This window comes from Rhyacophila brunnea, unplaced genomic scaffold (assembly GCF_057557595.1).
Source record: "Rhyacophila brunnea isolate RB1 unplaced genomic scaffold, BYU_Rbru_1.0 scaffold_11, whole genome shotgun sequence".
Classification (NCBI taxonomy): Eukaryota; Metazoa; Arthropoda; class Insecta; order Trichoptera; family Rhyacophilidae; genus Rhyacophila; species Rhyacophila brunnea.
In genome coordinates this window covers 35,936,583-35,956,987 of record NW_028232763.1, presented here as the reverse complement: position 1 = coordinate 35,956,987, position 20,405 = coordinate 35,936,583, and the positions used below count along the sequence as shown (strand labels likewise).

The 20,405-nt window shown below is 34.8% G+C and overlaps 1 protein-coding gene across 1 annotated transcript in view; it reads left to right on the top strand.

Moving 5' to 3' along the window:
• Positions 1-1,385: 1,385 nt before the first annotated feature.
• The window catches only part of LOC147078691 (ATP-binding cassette sub-family G member 4-like), a 101,396-nt gene continuing 82,376 nt past the window's right edge, over positions 1,386-20,405 (top strand). The window contains exon 1 of the mRNA XM_085960362.1: positions 1,386-2,029. Coding sequence (XP_085816488.1) covers positions 1,642-2,029 — 388 coding nt within the window. The 5' untranslated portion in view covers positions 1,386-1,641. The remainder of the gene's footprint in view (positions 2,030-20,405) is intronic.

Sequence of the window (20,405 nt, the reverse complement as noted above, 5' to 3'; positions counted from 1 at the left end):
TGCAATATTTTTTGTACATTTTTAAAAATCGATTTTGCTTGCTAGGTATTTATATACTTATCAACTGATCAATTTAAATTCCAAGAAACAAAACATATTTTGAAGTAATTATTGCATTAAACATTGTTTGTGTGACTAGGTATGTGATAGTGGACTTGCGTATGATGTGTTTTAATAAATATAATAATATTATAAAGTCATTCCGAGATAATATTTACTATCCAGTGGTGCATACTAAACGATATAAATTCTTTCTCTAGGCACACTTTTTGGTCTGTTAATATGTCAAATAGATAAGCAGAAATCAAAGGTTGAAAGATACGCAACGCTTTGTTTACATTGTGTCTTTGTTTGTACACAATAGTGTACGGATTTGACAGATGCAGTGCTTGAGGTAACCGTCGACAGAATGCGCTGCAATCGGCCAGCTGTTGCAACACTTGCAACCAGTGTTGCCAAGTCAAAAGTTAAAATTTCACTAGATTTTAACAAGAATTCAGATTTCAGAAAATATCAGTAGATTTTGGAAAATGTAGTATATTAGATATAATTTAAGTCTAATAAGAATAACAGTAGCTAATAATATTAATTTATTATAAACAATGATGATATTAATGGTTAAAATGGCGCTCTTGGGTAGAGTTTAGTAGGTTTGTCAATGTAGAAGTGTCACACCAAAAAAGGGCGTGCCTAAATCATTTCAAGTTTATTATTAAAATAATCATCAGTTAACTTACAATAATGGAAAAAAAAAACACAAATATCAGTAAGTATATTTCTTGAATTTCGAAAAAAAATAAAAAATTCAGTATATTGGCAAAAATATCCCTAGCTGTACTGAAATTTCAGTAGACATGGCAACACTGCAGTTGCAACCGACCAACGATCACTCGCGCGCATTTTTTGATTGTGTGAATATGTGACTCTCTCAAGGGCCACAAGTTTAACACACGATTATAATTTTCTATTTCTACTCTGCTGTCTGCAGTCGCGCTCGGCGTTATAATAATATTATAACAACTGAGACAAAGGAATTCAAGTAAAATAAAAGCGCTATAGTCGATAGTAATAATCTACTTCTATGTAGGTAGGTATTTTATGGTTATGGTATTCGAAAAAAAGACAATCGTAGCTGTCATATTTTGATTTGTTTACATTTTACAAATTTGTTGATTGTAGGATGTAAATCTAGATACAAATACACAGCTAAGCTTGTGCCAAATTCTGCTGTATGACGTAGGTACTTGATGTTAGTATCCCTATAATCATTAAGTATCTATTAAAATACCTACTAACTTAATTATATTATTTCGTATGTAGATATTTTGTGAAAAAATCGCGCCGTTAAAATTAATGAATGTGCACAATGAACACTATAAACATAGCAGTGTATCACAAATCAAGATTATTTTGGAATACTGTTAGCTTGCGAAAAGCCTTGATCGCCCAACTAATTTAGTGAGCGATTCGATTTGATTCCAAAACAAGTTATCCCATGCTTATTCAAACGGCGAGGGCACTGGCTCGCGTTGTGTTAGTTTACAAAACAAACTCTCGTTGGAGAATCGAGATTCAAATCAGTTGCCAGACGTGAGTGAGCGCGAGTGGAAGTGAGCGGCGCCGACGTGTTTATCGAGAACCATGTCTCGAACGTCCAGGGCGAAGAGCGAGACTGAGGAATCGGCTCCTAGGAGTCAGGACTCCATCGGACACAGGCGGTATCACAGCTCCGGGGTGAACCAAATCCACAACCACGGGGCCCCGAAGCTCAACGAATTCAGCAGCGTCGGGTGTTTAGATTCTGCGCGCAGACCTGACAATAACAGTGATTTGACAGGCGCTAGTGATGTGAAAGTAAAATTTAGCAGTAGTGTGAGAAGTTTAACTTCAAAAAGACCGGCTGCTCAGAAATTGGCGCCGTTAAAGACTTCTCCTTCTCCGACCATCGAATTCAATTCTTCTATAAAGCCTCTCGACATTGGATTCTCAGATGTCTCGTACACCGTCAACGCAGGGATCTTCAAAAAGAGTAAGTTTATCTTGAAATAATACTGAGTAATTTACAGTGATGTCCCGTGGGGGTAGGCGGAATGAGCGTCGCTTGGGGTGGCAGTTACTCGAAGGGCGGCAAATCGAGAAGAATCATTTCAAATATATAGAAATAGCTACCTAAACTTAGTAATAACGAAAATATCTTTCCATTAAAAAAATCAGTTCACTGGTCTTGTCGGGTTCGCGATATCTAGTTTACTTCCGTTGCTCTTCGACGTCATTAGTAACCAGAAACGACACGTGCTGATTTGCAAGTAATTACAGTCTGATATTGTATTAGTAATGTATCCATACAACACATTTATTAGATATTGGAATCATGAAAGGATGATAAAAATACTGTATAAAAAATGGGGCGGCATTCTGGCGCTGCCTAGGGCGGCATTTTATCTAGGGACGTCACTGGTAATTTATAATATTATAGTAATCCTTCTCTCACATACCTATGCACATACAAACCTATACGTCTCTTTTCTCGACTCACGTAAAATTGACCGCAGTGGACAATAATTATTGAACGCTGACAAAAAACAAAGTTAAGTTTCTTTGTTTATTTTATGGTTGCTGCATTATTCAAAATTGGCAAAAGTAAAAATTGGATGAAATCTTGAATTTTTCAACATTTTAAGAATAAAAATTAAACATATTAAAATTTGACGACACGATAATGTTAAAGACATGGCCCCCACAAAGAGTGGGCTAATAGGGCTCTAGTAAGGGCCCGGCGTGTCGTGTCGACCAGAAAAGTGATATAAACACACATCACAAATTCTCTCCATTAGTTAAAAAGTCGCTATTTTCCTTCAATAATGTTATTATTTAAAATTATGTGATTGTTCGATACAATTTTTGTGTATCGATACTCGACAACTCCATGATTCAAATGGATGTAAGTACTTATTAAAACATACAAAAAACACTACATATACACATTAATTTTACCGTGTAGGTACTTATTACTTAGTACATAATTTGGAAAACGCTACTGCAGAGCGTCACACTGCCTTTATCTTTAGCAATAGGTAGGGGGCCCGCCAAAGACCCTAGCCTGGGGGTCCGCTACAGGAAACCACAAGGAAGGGTCACCTGGAGACCTTCATAATAATTATTAACCAAATTAATATCAGCGATAAATGGTTGGGTACCAATATTGGAAATCTGATGGAAGGTACATACGATATGGTATCATATTATTATCATTTATCATTCATATCACTGATATGATAAGAATATAACTTGATACCACCACGATATTTTTTTACTTGCCTATAACATTTTACACGTGCTACACTGTAACCAGGGGCGTACCTACCGGAGAATAAGAGCCAAGGGGTACACTGATATAAGAAAGTAATTAGCGCTCCCAATTCATGTTAAATAGGAAGGTATATTTATGTAAATACTTCTATAAAAGAGAGCACAAGTCCTTAATAATTAAAAAAATATTGTGAGATTTTTGGGTTTCCACCGTGTGTACTTCCTCGACGTTTCGAGCTTGTTGCAGATCTGCACTCTCTTGATAACGGCCTCTGTAACGAGCCCGAAACGTCGAGGAAAGAAGGAAGAAGTACACACGGTGGAAACCCAAAAATCTGTTGCGATAAAAAACAACCGTGAAAGCCTCAAACATTATATTATGATCAAACATAATTCGCAGGATTTCGAAAGGCATATTTTTTAAATGCACGCAGTGGGCGAGTTGTAAAGTTTCCGTTTATGATGTCGTGGATTCCGAATACTCAAATATCCTGTATCTGTCCCCCGAGAAAATGAAATACATGAACACGTCAAAAAATCAGTAATTTCTAATTAAGTTGGAGTTAGGTCTTAAGATAAGACACTATCTAATGGAAATATTATGTTCGCACCGTGACACAAGTAGCAGGGGGTATATAGTCAGTGGCTGTTTAAGATACGTGGAAATCCGTGGCACTGACTGATTTCGATGCCCCGTACGATCGAATTAAAAAAAATAACAAACACTATTTATTATACACATTGCAGTCTTAGTACAATGAAAACAAACACCTAAGTACGTTTGACTGACAAAGTTTAGTGTTGACAATTTTATATCGGATCTTGACAGCCTACCTCCACCCTTCGCCACTATTTTAGATGAACTTAAAACATTTATATTTTACAAAAACAAACACTTAGTCATTTAATGTCACGTGTTAGTACAATACTATGTAATTAGGTAATGAATGAATGATTTAATTGGATTGTTACTCGTGTCAATTCGGGTAAACATGTCGATTTTATATAGATTTTTTATGGGTTTCAGCTTAGCAGTAATTTTTAAATAGGTACTAAAACAACTTTTGTTCTTACTCGTTTACCTGTCGGAGTAATATTCAAATATAATGGATATTGTCAGTGGCGGATTAAGGTACTATTACTTCCCTCCATTTTGAATGTGAAAACAAACTGTCACTTTTATTTTTTAGTATCTGGTTTATTCGTCTGCATTTTAGGATTTGGAGGTAGATAATAAACACACCGGAATTATGATGGAAAACGACGAGTTTATTTGATGATAATATATACTAGATTACTACATTTTATATAATTATTTTTTTTTTGGATGACGAAATATGCGTAGCGCGCGCGAGCAGTGTTTTCTGCGTGCTGTCAAGGAAGCTTCTCCCCGCCAAAAAAAACCGTCACACTTGCGAGCTGTGCACAAAATGCGGCGTTGCCATACGTATTTTTTTTTGACAATGTTGCCGGTCAGATATTTATTAGACAGATATTAAACAGTATTTAATTATTTTCACAATCAGCCGTTATTATTTGTTGGCTTCGATACCGATTCGGGCCTCTCAATATACACAAAGACATCTCCAAATGGGGACCATACGGGGGTGTCACAGTACGTGGAGACCCTACGAAAAAAAAAATAAGCCAACTAAATTTTTGTTACAACTAAATGCATCATTTATCATAATACATGTTGCACTCTTCACGTTGGTTTTATTGTATTCAATTAATTTAAAATGAAATAGATACAAGTACTGCGTAGACATGACGTACCATTCATATTCGTTTGTATTTTGGGTTAGGTTTGGAACTCCCTTGCGTTAACCAGTGCGATCACCCACTTCCATTTTTTACAACGTTTTTATTAGCTCGTATTCTTATTTGTCCGGTGGTTGTTTGTCCGGTACAAATCTTGCAATCGATTTTTAACTAACTTCCCGACTAGCTAGACATTTGAAACTTTTAGAATATATCAGAACACGATGCCAATGCACTAGCCATCTTTATGTAGAATTGAATTCATTTTCAGTTAATTCTGTTTTGTATGAAAAGTTATTTCGGAAGAAATCCGTAATCCAGTCCACTATTATTGGTTGCGAAGTGGGTGGTCCTAGCAACTAAATTATTAATATATACGTGCGTTACTATGGAAATCAAAATGATATTTCGTCGCTATAAGATTGGTTTGTGGAATATCCATTTTTGTCGAAATCGACCTTTCAATGCAAAATGATGTTTTGTATCCAAATGGACCAGAACCATCATTTTCTTTAAATTGCTTTGTAATGAAAACAGCATTCATATGCTGGAAAAACAACAATTTAAATACCTCCTTGTATTTAAATATATGATAATGAAATTTGTTTTTCGTCTCCTGAACATTTGACATTTGGTCTATTTGACAAACCAATCTTACAGCGAAGCGACGATTTCAGTATTCTCTATTTGATTGTTTGTTTGTTTTTTAATTACTTCATATCAAGTACAAGTTTGAGAATATTAAGCATAATAATTCAACAGAAAATTTAAAAACGTTGTATATAAAAAAATCTTTTTATCTTGTAATTATTGCACTAAAACATCTGATTGTCATCAGTATAATATATCATCGAGGTCTACGCAATTTAATTTACGCGAGTTCAATCAATACAATTGGTAATTTTAATGATTTTTTGTACCTACCTATTCCCTACTAACCAGAAGACAGCAGATACAATCGCTTATGATGTGATTTAAGAAAAACACATAATAATGTCTGGGTTTATTAGATTTGTTAAAAACTAGAGCAGTTTCATTATGTACGATTATCGTAAAATAATTTATCGACTAAATCAGTGAGATTCAACATTTTTATTTGAGGCTCGCTCATAAAAGTGTGCATCTTCGCACCATTCGATTTACGCCATATATTAATAAAAGTATTTATTCGAGCCAAGTTTGTGATTTTAAGAATCCAATCCGTCAAAAGCGTAAACGTACTACCGAAAATATCGATGTTGTGAATTAAAGTGTGGATGAAAATCCAGAGCAATCAATTACACGTCGTTTTCAACAACTTGGCACATTCTACATAAAGATTTGCATTTGAAGGCGTATAAAATACAGTTAAGTACCACAAAAATTTAAACCTAATGACCATTAGTGCGTCGAAATTTTGCTGATCTTCAGCGATGAAGCTCATTTTTTGTTAAATGGCTTTGTAAACAAGCACAATAAATTGTCGCATTTGGATTTCGAGTAAGGAAAACCCACATGCTATTCTTGAAACACCTTTACATCCACACACATTAACAGTTTGGTGTGGCTTATGCTCCGGACTCCGGAGGTGTAATTGGACCGTATTTTTTTGAAAACGATACTGGAGATGGACGATGGTCAATGGAGAACGCTACATAAACATGATTACTGTTTTTTACTGGCGTGAGTTAGACGATTTTGTTTTGGAAGATATGACGTTCGAAGAATATAGTTCAACATGCCATACATAACACAATCAAATTATTTAGATACAATTTCAGTATAGTGTCTTAATTGATAATGATAACCCTATATGTGACACTACTGCAAGGCGTTTTTATCACTGTAAACCGCGCAAATAAATTATAATGCACAAGTTTAGTGTGACCGTTAATTCAAATAAATCTGCAATGCGAAATGTAGTATATTTAATCATTGATCGTATTAGCTATAATTTCACGTTCTCTTCTATATTATATTATAAAAACTCTATTTGACCTAACGCTAAGGCTTAGAAGAAGGCTTTCTTTGGCATATTGTGAAGTAAGAGATAATTTTGTAAATATACATTTACTTGGCAAATTGGTGATTTGTTCGGAGAGCCTTCGCGTCGGTTGAGTACGACTGTTTTCATTCAAGATAAACAAGTTCTTACGTTCTCCAAAATTTTTAGAAGGCAACTACATAATATGTGATGTGTAATATCTCATCCCAGTGAATTCGACGACACGTACGGACCATTTAGTCTAGTTTAGTTGTTACACCGCATTTCAATAACTCATAATTATTATTGATTTATCATTGTTTGCTTACCTATGTACTTGCTTCAATGTTTAGCTATTTTATACTGCTTCCAAACTGTTAGAAAGGAAAATAATGTTAAGTAAATGTCTGTTCTTCTTCTTGGTCGTATGCTCACGGCTGAGGATCGTGACCACTTTTTAATTTTGCCATCCTTTGAGCAACCAAGACTTTCCATCCTTCTCGATCTTCCGTTTCTCTCAGGGCAGAATGAATGGTGCCCCAAGTCAGCTCTTTCGCTTGGTTGCTCCAGCGCGCAGGCGCTCTTCATCTGCTTCGCCTTCCCTGGAGGCCACCCGAAACCACCAGTATCTCTAGGTTGTCTGGTCCGCGTCGGACAATTTATGTCCAAAAAACTGCAGAATGCATCAAAGACATTCTGTCGAGAGCCGTTCCTTTATCTGCAGTCTCTGGATGATTGACTGGTTCGTATTGTGTTCCGTCCAAAAAATTCGAAGCATTCGGCGCCAACACCACATCTCAAAGGCATCGATTGCCTTCCGCTCCCTTGGCTTCAGGGTCCATGACTCGACTCCATATAAAAATATAGAGAATACTAATGTTTGGACAAGCATCGTTTTTGTGGCAATAGAAATTTTCCGATCCTTCCATATTACTAGTGGTAAGAGGTGTCATCGAATTTTTTGCAATGTGTGTGCGCCCTTTCCACTGATGGTCGATCCCAGATTTATAAATTCGTCCACTGTACACGATGTTGGTAGAAAATTAGCCCGATCGACAACCATTAACTTGGTCTTATTCCTATTAATAAGGAGGTCGTATTTGCGACCCTCTTCCTCTACCACTACCTGGTGTAGCAGCTCTGTGAGCTCTCTTTCATCAGCAGCGATGTCTGTACCTATATAATATTATCATACAAAGTAGATCAATTCATTCATTTGGTATTATAAAATTGGACTTGCATTGTGTATGGGTGGATGTATTCAATACTTAGTATTTTATTTTCACGTTAGTAATGTCATATTGTTATCCTATAATCTGTATCGTGCCGTCCATGGTAATGGGGGTGGATTCTTATTATGTACTTTGTAAAAATATCGTATTGTCGACATATTAACAAATAATAGTATTTTATTACCTACGTTATTATGCTGTTATCTTCAATTCAACTATACTTCAGTTAACATATAGGAAGCTGCTATTGATGGTCCGTTATTGAATTTAGAATTCGTATCAAAGGTGAAAAATATTCCAACAGAGCCATCTGTCTTCAACTAGTATTTAGGAATCACATCCACAGAAATGTCGTACTGGAGACGTCAATCGTGTAGGAATCTAATTTTTTTGTATTGACTCTTAGCTTTATATAGGCCGTGCCCTCAACCCCTTTTAAACTCAAAAGGTCAGAATTTTAATTAAACGGTAAGTATTCATTATCGGTTTAAGGACGCCAGTTTTAATGTTGAATGTAAAATAATGCTTCAGCAAGTAATAATATTAAACAATCAGTTATTTTTTTAATTGACATTATTTAAATGACATCAGCCAATAGACAAAACACATATCCATCACTATTTTGCTATGTTAAGTAAAAAACATTCAACAGGATTTTAGGGTTACCATCCTCTCATATAAAGTATATTAGTGTCTTTTCGCAGCAACATTTATGAATATTCGGTACGAACAACCTTTACATTTATTACAAAAAGACCAACTAAGAAGTCGCAGAAAAAGGAGCTAGAAGAACATTTTACACAGGAAAGGCAAATAACCTCAATCGTATGTTCTATCTATCGTATCGTCACAACAAAAACGGGTTTCTTCAATGTCCTTGGAAATTACTGATATAAGTATCTTATAATCTAATATGTTGAGTTTATTCCATATTTTACTATTAGTGTAAATTCCGAATCAGATAATTATATATTGTCAATTTATTATAGTAACAACAGGCAATCTAAGAATGATTATTTTTTTAAATATAGTAATGTACCGCAAGCACGAGCGTTTCAAAATAGGTAATATTTAAAAAAAGGGATTTATTATTTCAATTTATTATAATATTATTTCCATAAAATATTAATAATTTTTAGCTGCATGAAGGTACATATTATAAGGATTAAAAATATTGATAGTATGATCAGTTTTCAATAATATTATTGAACCATGGTTGAATGAACCACGGGACAGTGGACACCACAGATTACGTCTTAATTTACAATATGTACAGAATTCCAACACTAATAAAATAGGTGTAAGAGATGAGATAATAATATAGAAAAAATTATATGTACTATTCTAAGTAGTAGTAACAGCCAATGTACAACCTGTTCTGGAGAGCCAGACAAGAAGAATACTATCATACTAAATTTAACATGATACGAAAGCTGCTAAATAAGTTATTATTACAAAAAAAGAAATCTGTCAATATTAGATTTTATTCTGACAAACTGATATTTACACTTAACATTAAGTATTTAAATAATTCCCCATGCTTATTTAAATACTCCAAGTGGTCATTGTTGACTTGCTGTTGACATTACATAATTGCTACTATTTTAATAAAATACTTGCTATTTTTTATTAAGCTACTTGCTGTACATATTTTAATATACATATATACCTACTTACCGAATAATTTGAAGCCGTATTTATTCATTTTGCCTAAGGCGTTTCATTCATTGTATGCCCTCAATAAATAGATAATGTTTTTTTGATACCAAACTCGTTTATTAAAAAATAAAATTCCGGTCACGTAATAAAGTTTATTAATTGTTATACAATTTATTTTGGAATTTCATGATAGATAGGCGCGGTGATCAGCTTAACAAAAATAATATTATATCCGCAACTGCTAAGTATGAGAACGAAGCCGTCAGAGAATAGGGTGAGCAGTTTTTCATTTCAAACCTGCATCGTGTGGGTTGTATGATGGGTGATGGTCCTTGTAGCCAGTGGCGCGTTTAGGGTGGTGGAGGTCCGAAGCATTGCCTGATTTTGAGGCCCCCACGATAAAAAAAATAATATAAAACCAAGCACACGTATCGGTGCCCGCGTACAATTGGCCGCGGCGGTGAATTGTATGACTTGACCCATAATCATTTTAATGGTGACTATAATATGTCACTAAGTCCACGGTCACATGAACGAGTATGTTGAGAAATACGCCAATATATTCAATAATTTGTAAAATTTCTTAATAAAATATAAATAAAAAGTTACAAAATATTATGTTTAATATATGGCACAAATTATTTAACATAGTGTGGGGGGAGACGTGACAAATAAAGACAGAAGTCGTCTGATGCTCCGATCGGACCGAGTCGGCTGTTGAGCGTTCATCGACCTTCATTTTTAAATGGATACCAATGAAGGCTTAGCAAAATAATTATCGTGAGTGAAATTCAAATAATCAATTACTATTATCACAATATGCTCAGAATTACAATATCGGCAATGTGGCTAATTTGAAAATGATTGTTACTGTGTTATGAAATAATGTTGTAAATTATTACGATAAGCTATCGAATATACTGTTTCCGTATAAAACAGTGATGCTTTTTTATTATCTTGTGATTGACTGAGTGAATGACTCATTTCATAGATCATTATTATCTGGAGATTCTGGAGCATTGGGACTCGAATGAACAATCTCTGTCACAACAAAAATAATACCTATTTAGGAAATTTTTGATGATAGTAAGTAGGTACTTAAGTAATAATTTTAATTTCACTTTGCAAAATGTGTTGATATCGATAATATTAAATATTAAAACATACCAATACATTCATGCAATCGCCATTAAATCAAACAAATTAATTGTAAAATTGGGCCCCTAATACTCTAATATTAGCAAACAACCTTTGTTTCGGATCTTTGATCAACAGTGGAATTTTATATTACAATACCTAGTTTAATAGATAGATATAAAGTACCCACGGTGGGCGCGCGGCTTAAACGTTGGATTATAACGCAGTGGGTCCCAGGTTCGAATCCTGGGTCTGGCAAGTACACATATTGTTTTTCAATTTGTGTGTGTCAGGGTATGGACATAATAGGTTGAGCAAGTGGCTGACATCCATTTCTCGTAAAAAACAAAATCTGTCAATACAAACCTCTACTCTCTTGAGGCCCATATGATCCTATTACGATCGGACATGGTCGAAAGAATAAAGTATTAAATTCTACAATTTTTGTTTTATTTACTCAGTAGTGATTTCAGTTTTCAGGAGTGAAATCCATTTAATTATCATGCTAATTGCTACACGCCAGGCGTGTCTCTAGCATTCATTAACCGAGTTGTGATAATTAACTGGTCAGCAGTGAATTAGTTTAATATTATAGCTATTTACATCACTATATTTACTACAAAGGAATTCTAATCAGTTAAAGTTATAAAGTATCTACCAATATTAATTGAATTATCATTAATGAATTAGTTAAGTTACTTATTGGATTAAATCACCGCCATCTTTAGATTAATAAAGCCTGAACATATTAACTTTTTGCACAAGCAACGAGTGGTCCACTGCCATACTATTTATTGATAACGCACTTGCAAGCAGAGTTTGGTATTCTATAATGACATAAGAGTATAAATAATTTATTAGTTATTGTCGTTTAGAATCGACTGTCACATTGACAAACGTCCTAACGTATTATGATATTATTATACACAGAAGAAGTTTACTTACTTTGATCGTCACTTCAAATTATTAATAACACATAACCACTAAATCAGATGAACTTCAAGGTCTCCAAGATACGTTAAAATAATCTGAAAGAAATCTGAAACTAAGAATACTCCGACAAGTGAACACGACAGACGCGTCAGTATGAGCACTCTATAGACAATGACAGGTCATCCATAGACAACGGGAGGGGCGAAAAGTAGGACCAGTCGTGTAATGTATCGGCTTCCTTCTTCAGTGGGCAATGATTAGACGCAAAAACGTTCTGAAATTAAAGACACTCGACAGTATAAAAATTATAGTTAGTACCTACCTGACAAAAAAGTGGCAAATCGACTCAGAATTTGGAGCCATAATATGTACTCGTACTTTCGTTGGAAAATCTGATTTTTTTAGAAGGAAACCTAATAAAGGAGCTATCAGTTTCAGTCGGAAATTTTCTTTTGAGAAGAGCTAAAAAAAGAATTAATCATGCGAAAAAATGTTTAGGAAAAGAGAATAAGTATATTATATTGTTATTCTGTAGGCAATTTTCGCAAAAGCGACCTTAAATCTTCCTCGAAACTAAAAATCGTTTGGCACTTTTTTAGTTTTTGGCACCTACGGTAAAAAAGGTTCGCTACGACCGATCCAAGTACACGTCCTGTATACAAATGTAGCTTCAAGCCCAATTACTTGTCACCAGTGTGTGGATAAAGTGATGGTAAATTACATGTTGCCAATAATAATATAAGTACCGTTTTTTATGCATATTATATAAATATTACTTAGTGTTTTTTTTTATTATATTAATAAAATACGATGAACGTGCATAAACTTTTATTTTTATTTTCATGTGAAGAGAGAAAAAACTTTAATTTACCTTCCTTAAAAAAATGCACGCCAGTTAAATCATTTTTTATTGCAATGAACTTTTTTTATTTATTTGTAACTCCAAGCCCAATGATTACTAGGTACTTGTATATTGCAATTTAAACATGTTTCTATAATCTATACAATACCTGTGGATGGAATAGTAAAAAATATATGTAATAACTGCTTTCTATGCATATAATATTATATACTATTCCTTTTATTTTCATAATAAATACGATGAACATGCATATACTTTCATGTATATGCAGAAAGAACTTTTTAATTCGATTACAAAACAACGTTGTCAAACCGACGGTGTATTTTATCGAATTAATGAAGGTTGAGTGCGGAGGCCATTTATATACTTAAATAAAATTTATTCAAACTATTTTATTACGTATATTTTGTGTAACGAAACCGTTACCAGATTTGGGCCATAGAGTATAAAGGATGTGTTGGGAAATGTTCTTTGTACACTACACGATACCTTCCGTTAGTCTCGTTTCTTCTTCCTCGTGGGTTCGTTTACAAATCATTAATTAATATGACGTTCGAACAGCATTACTCGTGATTTTTTTCGGAGTACCTACTATTTATAATTGAGGTTACTTTTTCATCAAAAGGAACGAACTGGGGGTACCGCGAAAAAAATCACCAAGAGTGTACATATATAGAACATTTGTCCAGTAGTTAGCGGTGGTGGCAAGTACGTGACGGATTTAGACGCTGATTGATTTCTTCGATAGAAATTAACTCATTTAACCCGCGGTAAAAATACAAGGCTGCTGTGATGGTGTTATATTAATCGGTTGTTTTTAAGGGGGCAAGGTGATTAGCACAGCGCTCCCGAGGCCTTGTGTAATAGCACCTGTCCTGATCCAGATTGCCCTCTAATAAGCGAAGGGCAAAACATCGAGAGCGTCGACAGCTTCAAATACCTGGGGGTACACATCACGGGAGATGGCATTTTACAGAGAGAGCTCGCTATCCGAATGGGAATGGCTGGAGCAACATTCAACTCGATGCGGAGTGTCTGGGACTCACGATTATACTCGAAATAACCCAAAACCAAATGGCGCCTATTTGACGCTTGATTTCTGACGGTGCTGCTTTACGGTAGCGAATCATGGCACCTTACGAAGGCTCAGAGCAACCGTATACTGAGCTTCGAAAACAGATGTTTGCGACGGATACTGGGTGTGCAGTGGTATGACTTTAGGAGCAACGTGGAGATAAGGAACACACCAAGCAGCCTCTCATTACGCTGAGAGTGAAGAGACGACGTTGGACCTGGCTCGGCCACGTGATGCGGATGCCAGAAGAGAACCTCAACCTGGCTTGTGTCGTGCACCTAATTTACAGACCCCTGTGGGGGCACTCCCATAAGGAGTAGTGCCACCCAGCCGCTCGGTCTGATCCTAGTAGTCAATGTGCCACCGGTTATGTGACTATGACCCTCGACAAAGCAGAGCAATATGTAAATGTATGTAGAAGTCCCGCAGTTTGCTCTGGTAGGTCCCGCCACTTCTCAGGGTGAACTGTGGAAGATGTAAGTCGGTCATAAGGACCAAGAAGAGTGATGGTAAGAATGTATATATAACAACGACGTAATAATAATCAAAATTAACATAGATTCTAATATAACAAATCGACACACAACGCAGTGATTAAATTCGAATAAATAAGATGTAAGTAATAGTCGAGGAATTCGGAGGCACCTCACTTGCCTGGTTTTCAAATCGACCGGATCCCGGCGTCTTGGAAGGCCGCTAAATACTATCTATAGAGTGTATACGGCGGAGCTACGGGATGCTGGTTTGACCTGGAACGAAGCAAGAAGACTGGCGAGAGACAGGGATTCTTGGAGGCGCTGCGTAGTGTACATATGCTCCGACTACGGGCTGGATATGGCCGAAGAAGAAGAAAAATACGAATGCGTTCATTTTAAATAATTAGGTTCGATTAATTTAGAGTTCGGCGTAGGTACGTGCCTACCTACATGCCATGTTTTATGTTAGTATAGATTCATACGCTTCGTTGTGTAATTATGATAATTATCGTAAAATTTAACGAAGTTGCCGGCGAATGTTGCCAGTGTGGACCCGGCATAACGTGTGCACTTGTGTACGCGTATGGTCCATAGCTAACAGTGTTGTCTGCTGTTATTCTAAAATATAGGGTTAATAATGACAAGATAAAAGGAACTTTTTATATACAACATTTTTAAATTGTCTATTCAATTATTATGCTCAATATGCTCAAACTTGTAGGTACTTGATATGACGTAAATAAAAAACAAACAAACAAACAAATATAGAATACTGAAATGTCATTTTGACATTTCATTTTCATTTCCATAGTAACGCACGTACCTATATATTAATAATTTAGTTGCTAGGACCACCCCCTTAGCAACCAATAATAGTCTTTTACTTTTTACGGATTTTTCTGAAATAACTATCCATACAAAACAGAATTAACTGAAAATGAATTCAATTCTGCTTAAAGATGGCTAAAAGTATTAGAAGAATGCATTGGCATCGTGTTCTGAAATATTCTAAAAGTTTCAAATGTCTAGCTAGTCGGGAAGTTAGTTAAAAATCGATTGCAAGATTTGTACTGGACAAACAACCACCAGACAAACAAGAATACGAGCTAATAAAAACGTTGTAAAAAATAAGCTAGATAGCAGAAAAAAAATTCTAAATATTCTCAATATTCAAAAACTGTCTAGAACAGTGGTTCCCAAAGTTCACTGGGCTCCGACCCATCTAACAAAAATTTCCAATCTTGGGACCCACCTCTTAGCTGTCTTAGAGAAAAGAGGGCATAAATATTGGCAATGCTCAGATTCCCTAGTGGCGAGTCGTGGAACTACTTAATGCTGTCTATTTGTTCTAATTGAAATAAAAAAAATATTTTTTATAAGTGTTACCAATATGAATGAAAGACTGTTGAAATAAGAAACACAACTTAAATTAAAAAAAAAATATTACTTAAATACCTACACCTGCAAGGTTTTTTTACAAAGTTATTTCAATGGGAAGGATGTATTTGTTTCTTATTTTTCTTCATTACAGTTTTAGCATTAACTTCAACTTTAGTTACTTTTAATCGCAGTGAGTTTGATATATCTAATTTATTTCGGTATTTAGTTTTAATGTTAACCATAGCCGAAAATCCGACCTCACATAGATATGAGGTAGTAAAGAGGAGGAGGACTTTCATAGCTTCATCGACCAGGCAAGGATAATTATCAGCAACTGAGAGACAGAATTTCGTTTAAAACTATTTTTCAGTGACGTATCTTCTGATAAATCAATGAGTTCTTCACTTGCTTTTGTTGACATACTAGTTGGTAAGTCGTCTTGAAATGGGTTACAAATCCAACGCAACGAATCAAACTTTTTCATCTCTTCCCCAAAATAGTCGTCAAAGTTATTTATCAACAGTGATAACTGATCAATGACTGGAAATTTCAGACAGTACGTTCATCTTAGGCTGCACTTGGTTTTCAATAATAAAAGTTTCAAGTGTTTCAAAACTACTAATTTTTAGGAATTATATATATAACCAGTGGGTCGCGACCCATAGTTTGGGAAACCATGGTCTAGAAAATTAGCATTTCAAAAAAATATGTCATAATTATTAACACTGTTTTCACATGAACAAAGGTCGAAGAATAGTTTCGTATTTTACAACTAAAAAATCATAAAATTAAAATGAGTGCAGATAAGAAAAAAGTCATTATGTTTTCTATGTACGAGTAACATTTTATTAAATTTATAAGATGTAAGGTACAAAAAACCAACATGTTGACTTTCAACCAAATCCGGTACAATATTCTAGGTTTATGATAAAAAGTTTTCAGTGATTGTAGAGAAAATTTAAAAAAAAAATGAATTTAACAGTAAATGGAATTCTAGCAATTAATAAATTATTGTAATTTAATCAATGTGTAGGCAAGACAAATTGTTGTAAAAAGACAATCGAAATAAAATAATCTGTCGGTGATAGGTACGTCTTAGTGACACATTTAATAATAATTACTATAAGCGATCTAATTTTCATTAATTATCAAATATTATACGCTTAATAGATCAGCGTTTTCAAACTTTTCTAACCCAGTTTTGACAAAGAACATGGCGAGGGTGACAACCATGGCCCCCACAAGGGAGGGGGCTGACAGGGCTCTAGCCTAGGTGCCCGGGCTCAGGAAGGGCCCGGCATGACGAGTCAACCAGATGAGTGAGATAAACACAGACCACATATTTATGTTCTTCTGCCATTTTACTTCAGTAATTATTAATAATTAAAATATTTGATTGTACAATAAAATTTTTAACTGTGTTCCGATACTCGACAACTCCATAATTCAAATGGATGTAGGTACATATTAAAAATACAAAAAATCACTAAAAATACACCTTAATTTTACTGCGTACTCCATGGAAAATGCTAATGTAGCGCGTCACACTGCCTTTACCCTTAGTGATAGGTAGAGGGGCCCGCCAAACAACCTAGCCTGGGGTCCCGCTTCAGGATGTGGGGGCTATGGTGACAACGCAATGAAACGCAAAAAATAATGATTTTATTATTGGTAACATGAATCCGACGTCATGAAAGTAAGTAGGTACCTAATTAAATTCAGCATTCCAAAAGTAATATGTGTAAGTATGTATATGTAATTGTGTAATTGTGTGTGCGGCACGGCAATGGAGGATGGGTTCAGTGGCGTCCAATATTGAACCCAACGGACGTTCCAAAAATACAGCATAACTCGGACACTGCATGTTACCCGTTCACACACAGATCCTTATCAGCTATCATCATTCGGCCGATACGTGCCCGGCTACATTCTCAACAACATTATATCTACGCTATGTATACCACTGAACTTCAATTGATAAATACCGTTCTCCGCAACAATTAGTGTTGGAATCCAACCTACTCAGCCTCCTGGCCAAGGCACGCCACCGAACGGGAAGAAAACGGGTTTCAAGTTTTATCAAAATAACTTTTCTCATTTGCAAGTAAGAGTAATTATTGTGAGACGTATTGAAATTTTAAAAAAAAACGTAGTAGAGGCGAGGAAACCGCATTTGAGTCGCTTAGAATCATAACTCACATTTTGCATTTTTGTCATTTTTGAGTTAAGTATGCCAAGTGATTCTAAATGCATTAATCTACATACAGAAAATAGTTGGTTATCAAAAGTCACTTTAAACTATGTGAAAATCGTTGACAAAGTTCACTGTTGGAATCAAAACTCACATAATTCAAAGAATAATGTGAGTTTTGACTCCAAGGCCTTTCTAACCAATCAGAGAGCTCTATTCCCCAAAGTGTCATGGCGGATTTCGCATCTCAAAAAGAAGTTGCTGTTCACTTGTGTAGTCATTGTGTTTGATAATTTCGGCGTTATTTGTTAAAAGTTGACTAAAAATAATATAGAATTATTAAATATGGATATAAGTGTATCTCCAGTAGCAGATGGAGTCGTAAGGAAGAGAAGAAAGTGCCTGAAACTGGAAGAAAAATAATACCAAGATTGACAGGTCAGTACCAAAATGTGATATTGAATTTCCTTTGATAATAACTTGTGTTTTGTCATCACTTATACCTTCTGTATAAAATATAAAGTTTAATAATTATTCTTAGCAGTCTCAGTATCTTAATTAAGCCTTTTAAAGAATTTGTCATTAGCTGTTGCCAACCAATTTGCTCTGGATCTATAGGCTCTATTGTTTGACATGACAAGAGTCACATGAGTTTGTAAAAATTGTTTTAAACTAGTATACACATTTGAACAATGTTATAATATTATGTTAAAATAAGTTGGTATGTATTATTAGTTATTTTATTACTTTGCACAATGACACTGTCAAATAAATTCAGCTCAATGCTTTAATGATATATTAACTTTATAACCATGAATACCTATAAAAGATTCCATTGAGTTATCAAAATAAACTTTACAATGAGTGAGACTTATTTTTAGTCTAGAGCTAGTTATATATTAGTAGGTATCTACGTATTCCTTTTGTTCCACAATAAAGGGCAAATACTTCCAAGGGTTTATTAAGTTGGTTTGTTTTATTTTGGTTTCAGATACAAGGCAAGTGGAATGCCTATAATATCCCTTATGTACACATCAGAAAGGAGCTAATCTTTGCAAACCGTTGTGAATCAGAAGAATGCAAGAATTTGATAATAAAAAAATGTGATATCAATTAAATTCAGTGTCTGGAGTCACATTAGGATGAAGATCTAATATTATTTAGAATAAAATTTATAATTACTGCTAATAATTATGTAATAACAAAATAAAATATGACAGAATGTCCTACAATAATTAGTTTTATTCGAAAATCCAATCATTCCTACCAAATTTGTATAAAAAGTATGATGCATCTACTATATACATGTATTAATATTTATGTAGCTTGGAATCAAAACTCACATTATTCCTACACCTTGGGGTCATAACTCACATATTCACAAAGTTGGTGTCAAAACTCACATTATAAAATTTTTAAATGCTTCCCGTAACCTTAGGAGTATTATATATATACAAAAAATAATGTCAATCGACTCACTCACTCATTAATATTCAAGTATGTTCAATACTTTTCTTCTAATTACTAAAAATAGTGCTCTGGTGGTTTTTTGCGATTATCTCAAAACTCGATTTTTGGAATATGTGAGTTATGATTCTAAGCTACTCATTTGATCTCACACCCATGCGAATTGCGGTATCTCAACAATAATTAGTAGCTAACTATAATGAAGCGCAGGAGGCGCACGCTTCCTCAAAAAGCATTAAACATAGACAGAGATGTATATTTTAGCACAACTTCTGTATTTCTAGTACTCAGTGGCAGCTTACTTAAGATGATACTTCAGTGAAGCGGCAAATAATTTTCAACTATAGGCGCGACGAAATTTTGGACTCGCTGCCAGTCGGAGAGCGAACGTCGAGGTGTGAATACGTCAATTTGTTTCGTGATGGCGACGGGGGCATTAATTCTTAAATCGTGAAAAGATAACTAAAAACGTTACCCATTTACTTGAAAAAGAAAACATGTCAATGAATATATTATCATTGTTACTAATAGAACAATAAACAGAACATTAAATATACGCATGTTGGATTTATTATGACAAATTATATTTTGTTTGGCATGCGACATTTTCACCCGCAATCCGCGCATCGCCTAGCCACGATCTTTTTAGACCATGCCTCAACTGAGGTGTAAAATTTAACGAGGTTGCCGGCGACATGTTGCCAGTGTGGACCCGGCATTATGTACGTCTGATCATTAATCACGTTCATCATCTCATCAGTATCAGATGTGGATGTAGGTACAATGTAATATGCAATAACATGCTCATAATATCGGTGCCTACGAATAGTATGATCTTCAAGATTTATCGGACGGTAAGTAAAATTACGACAATGAAACTAATCCAATCAAAGTAGATTACTAATTTAATCAATAATCTTAATCATTGATTAGAACAATAGTTTAGTCACGTGGACTCTG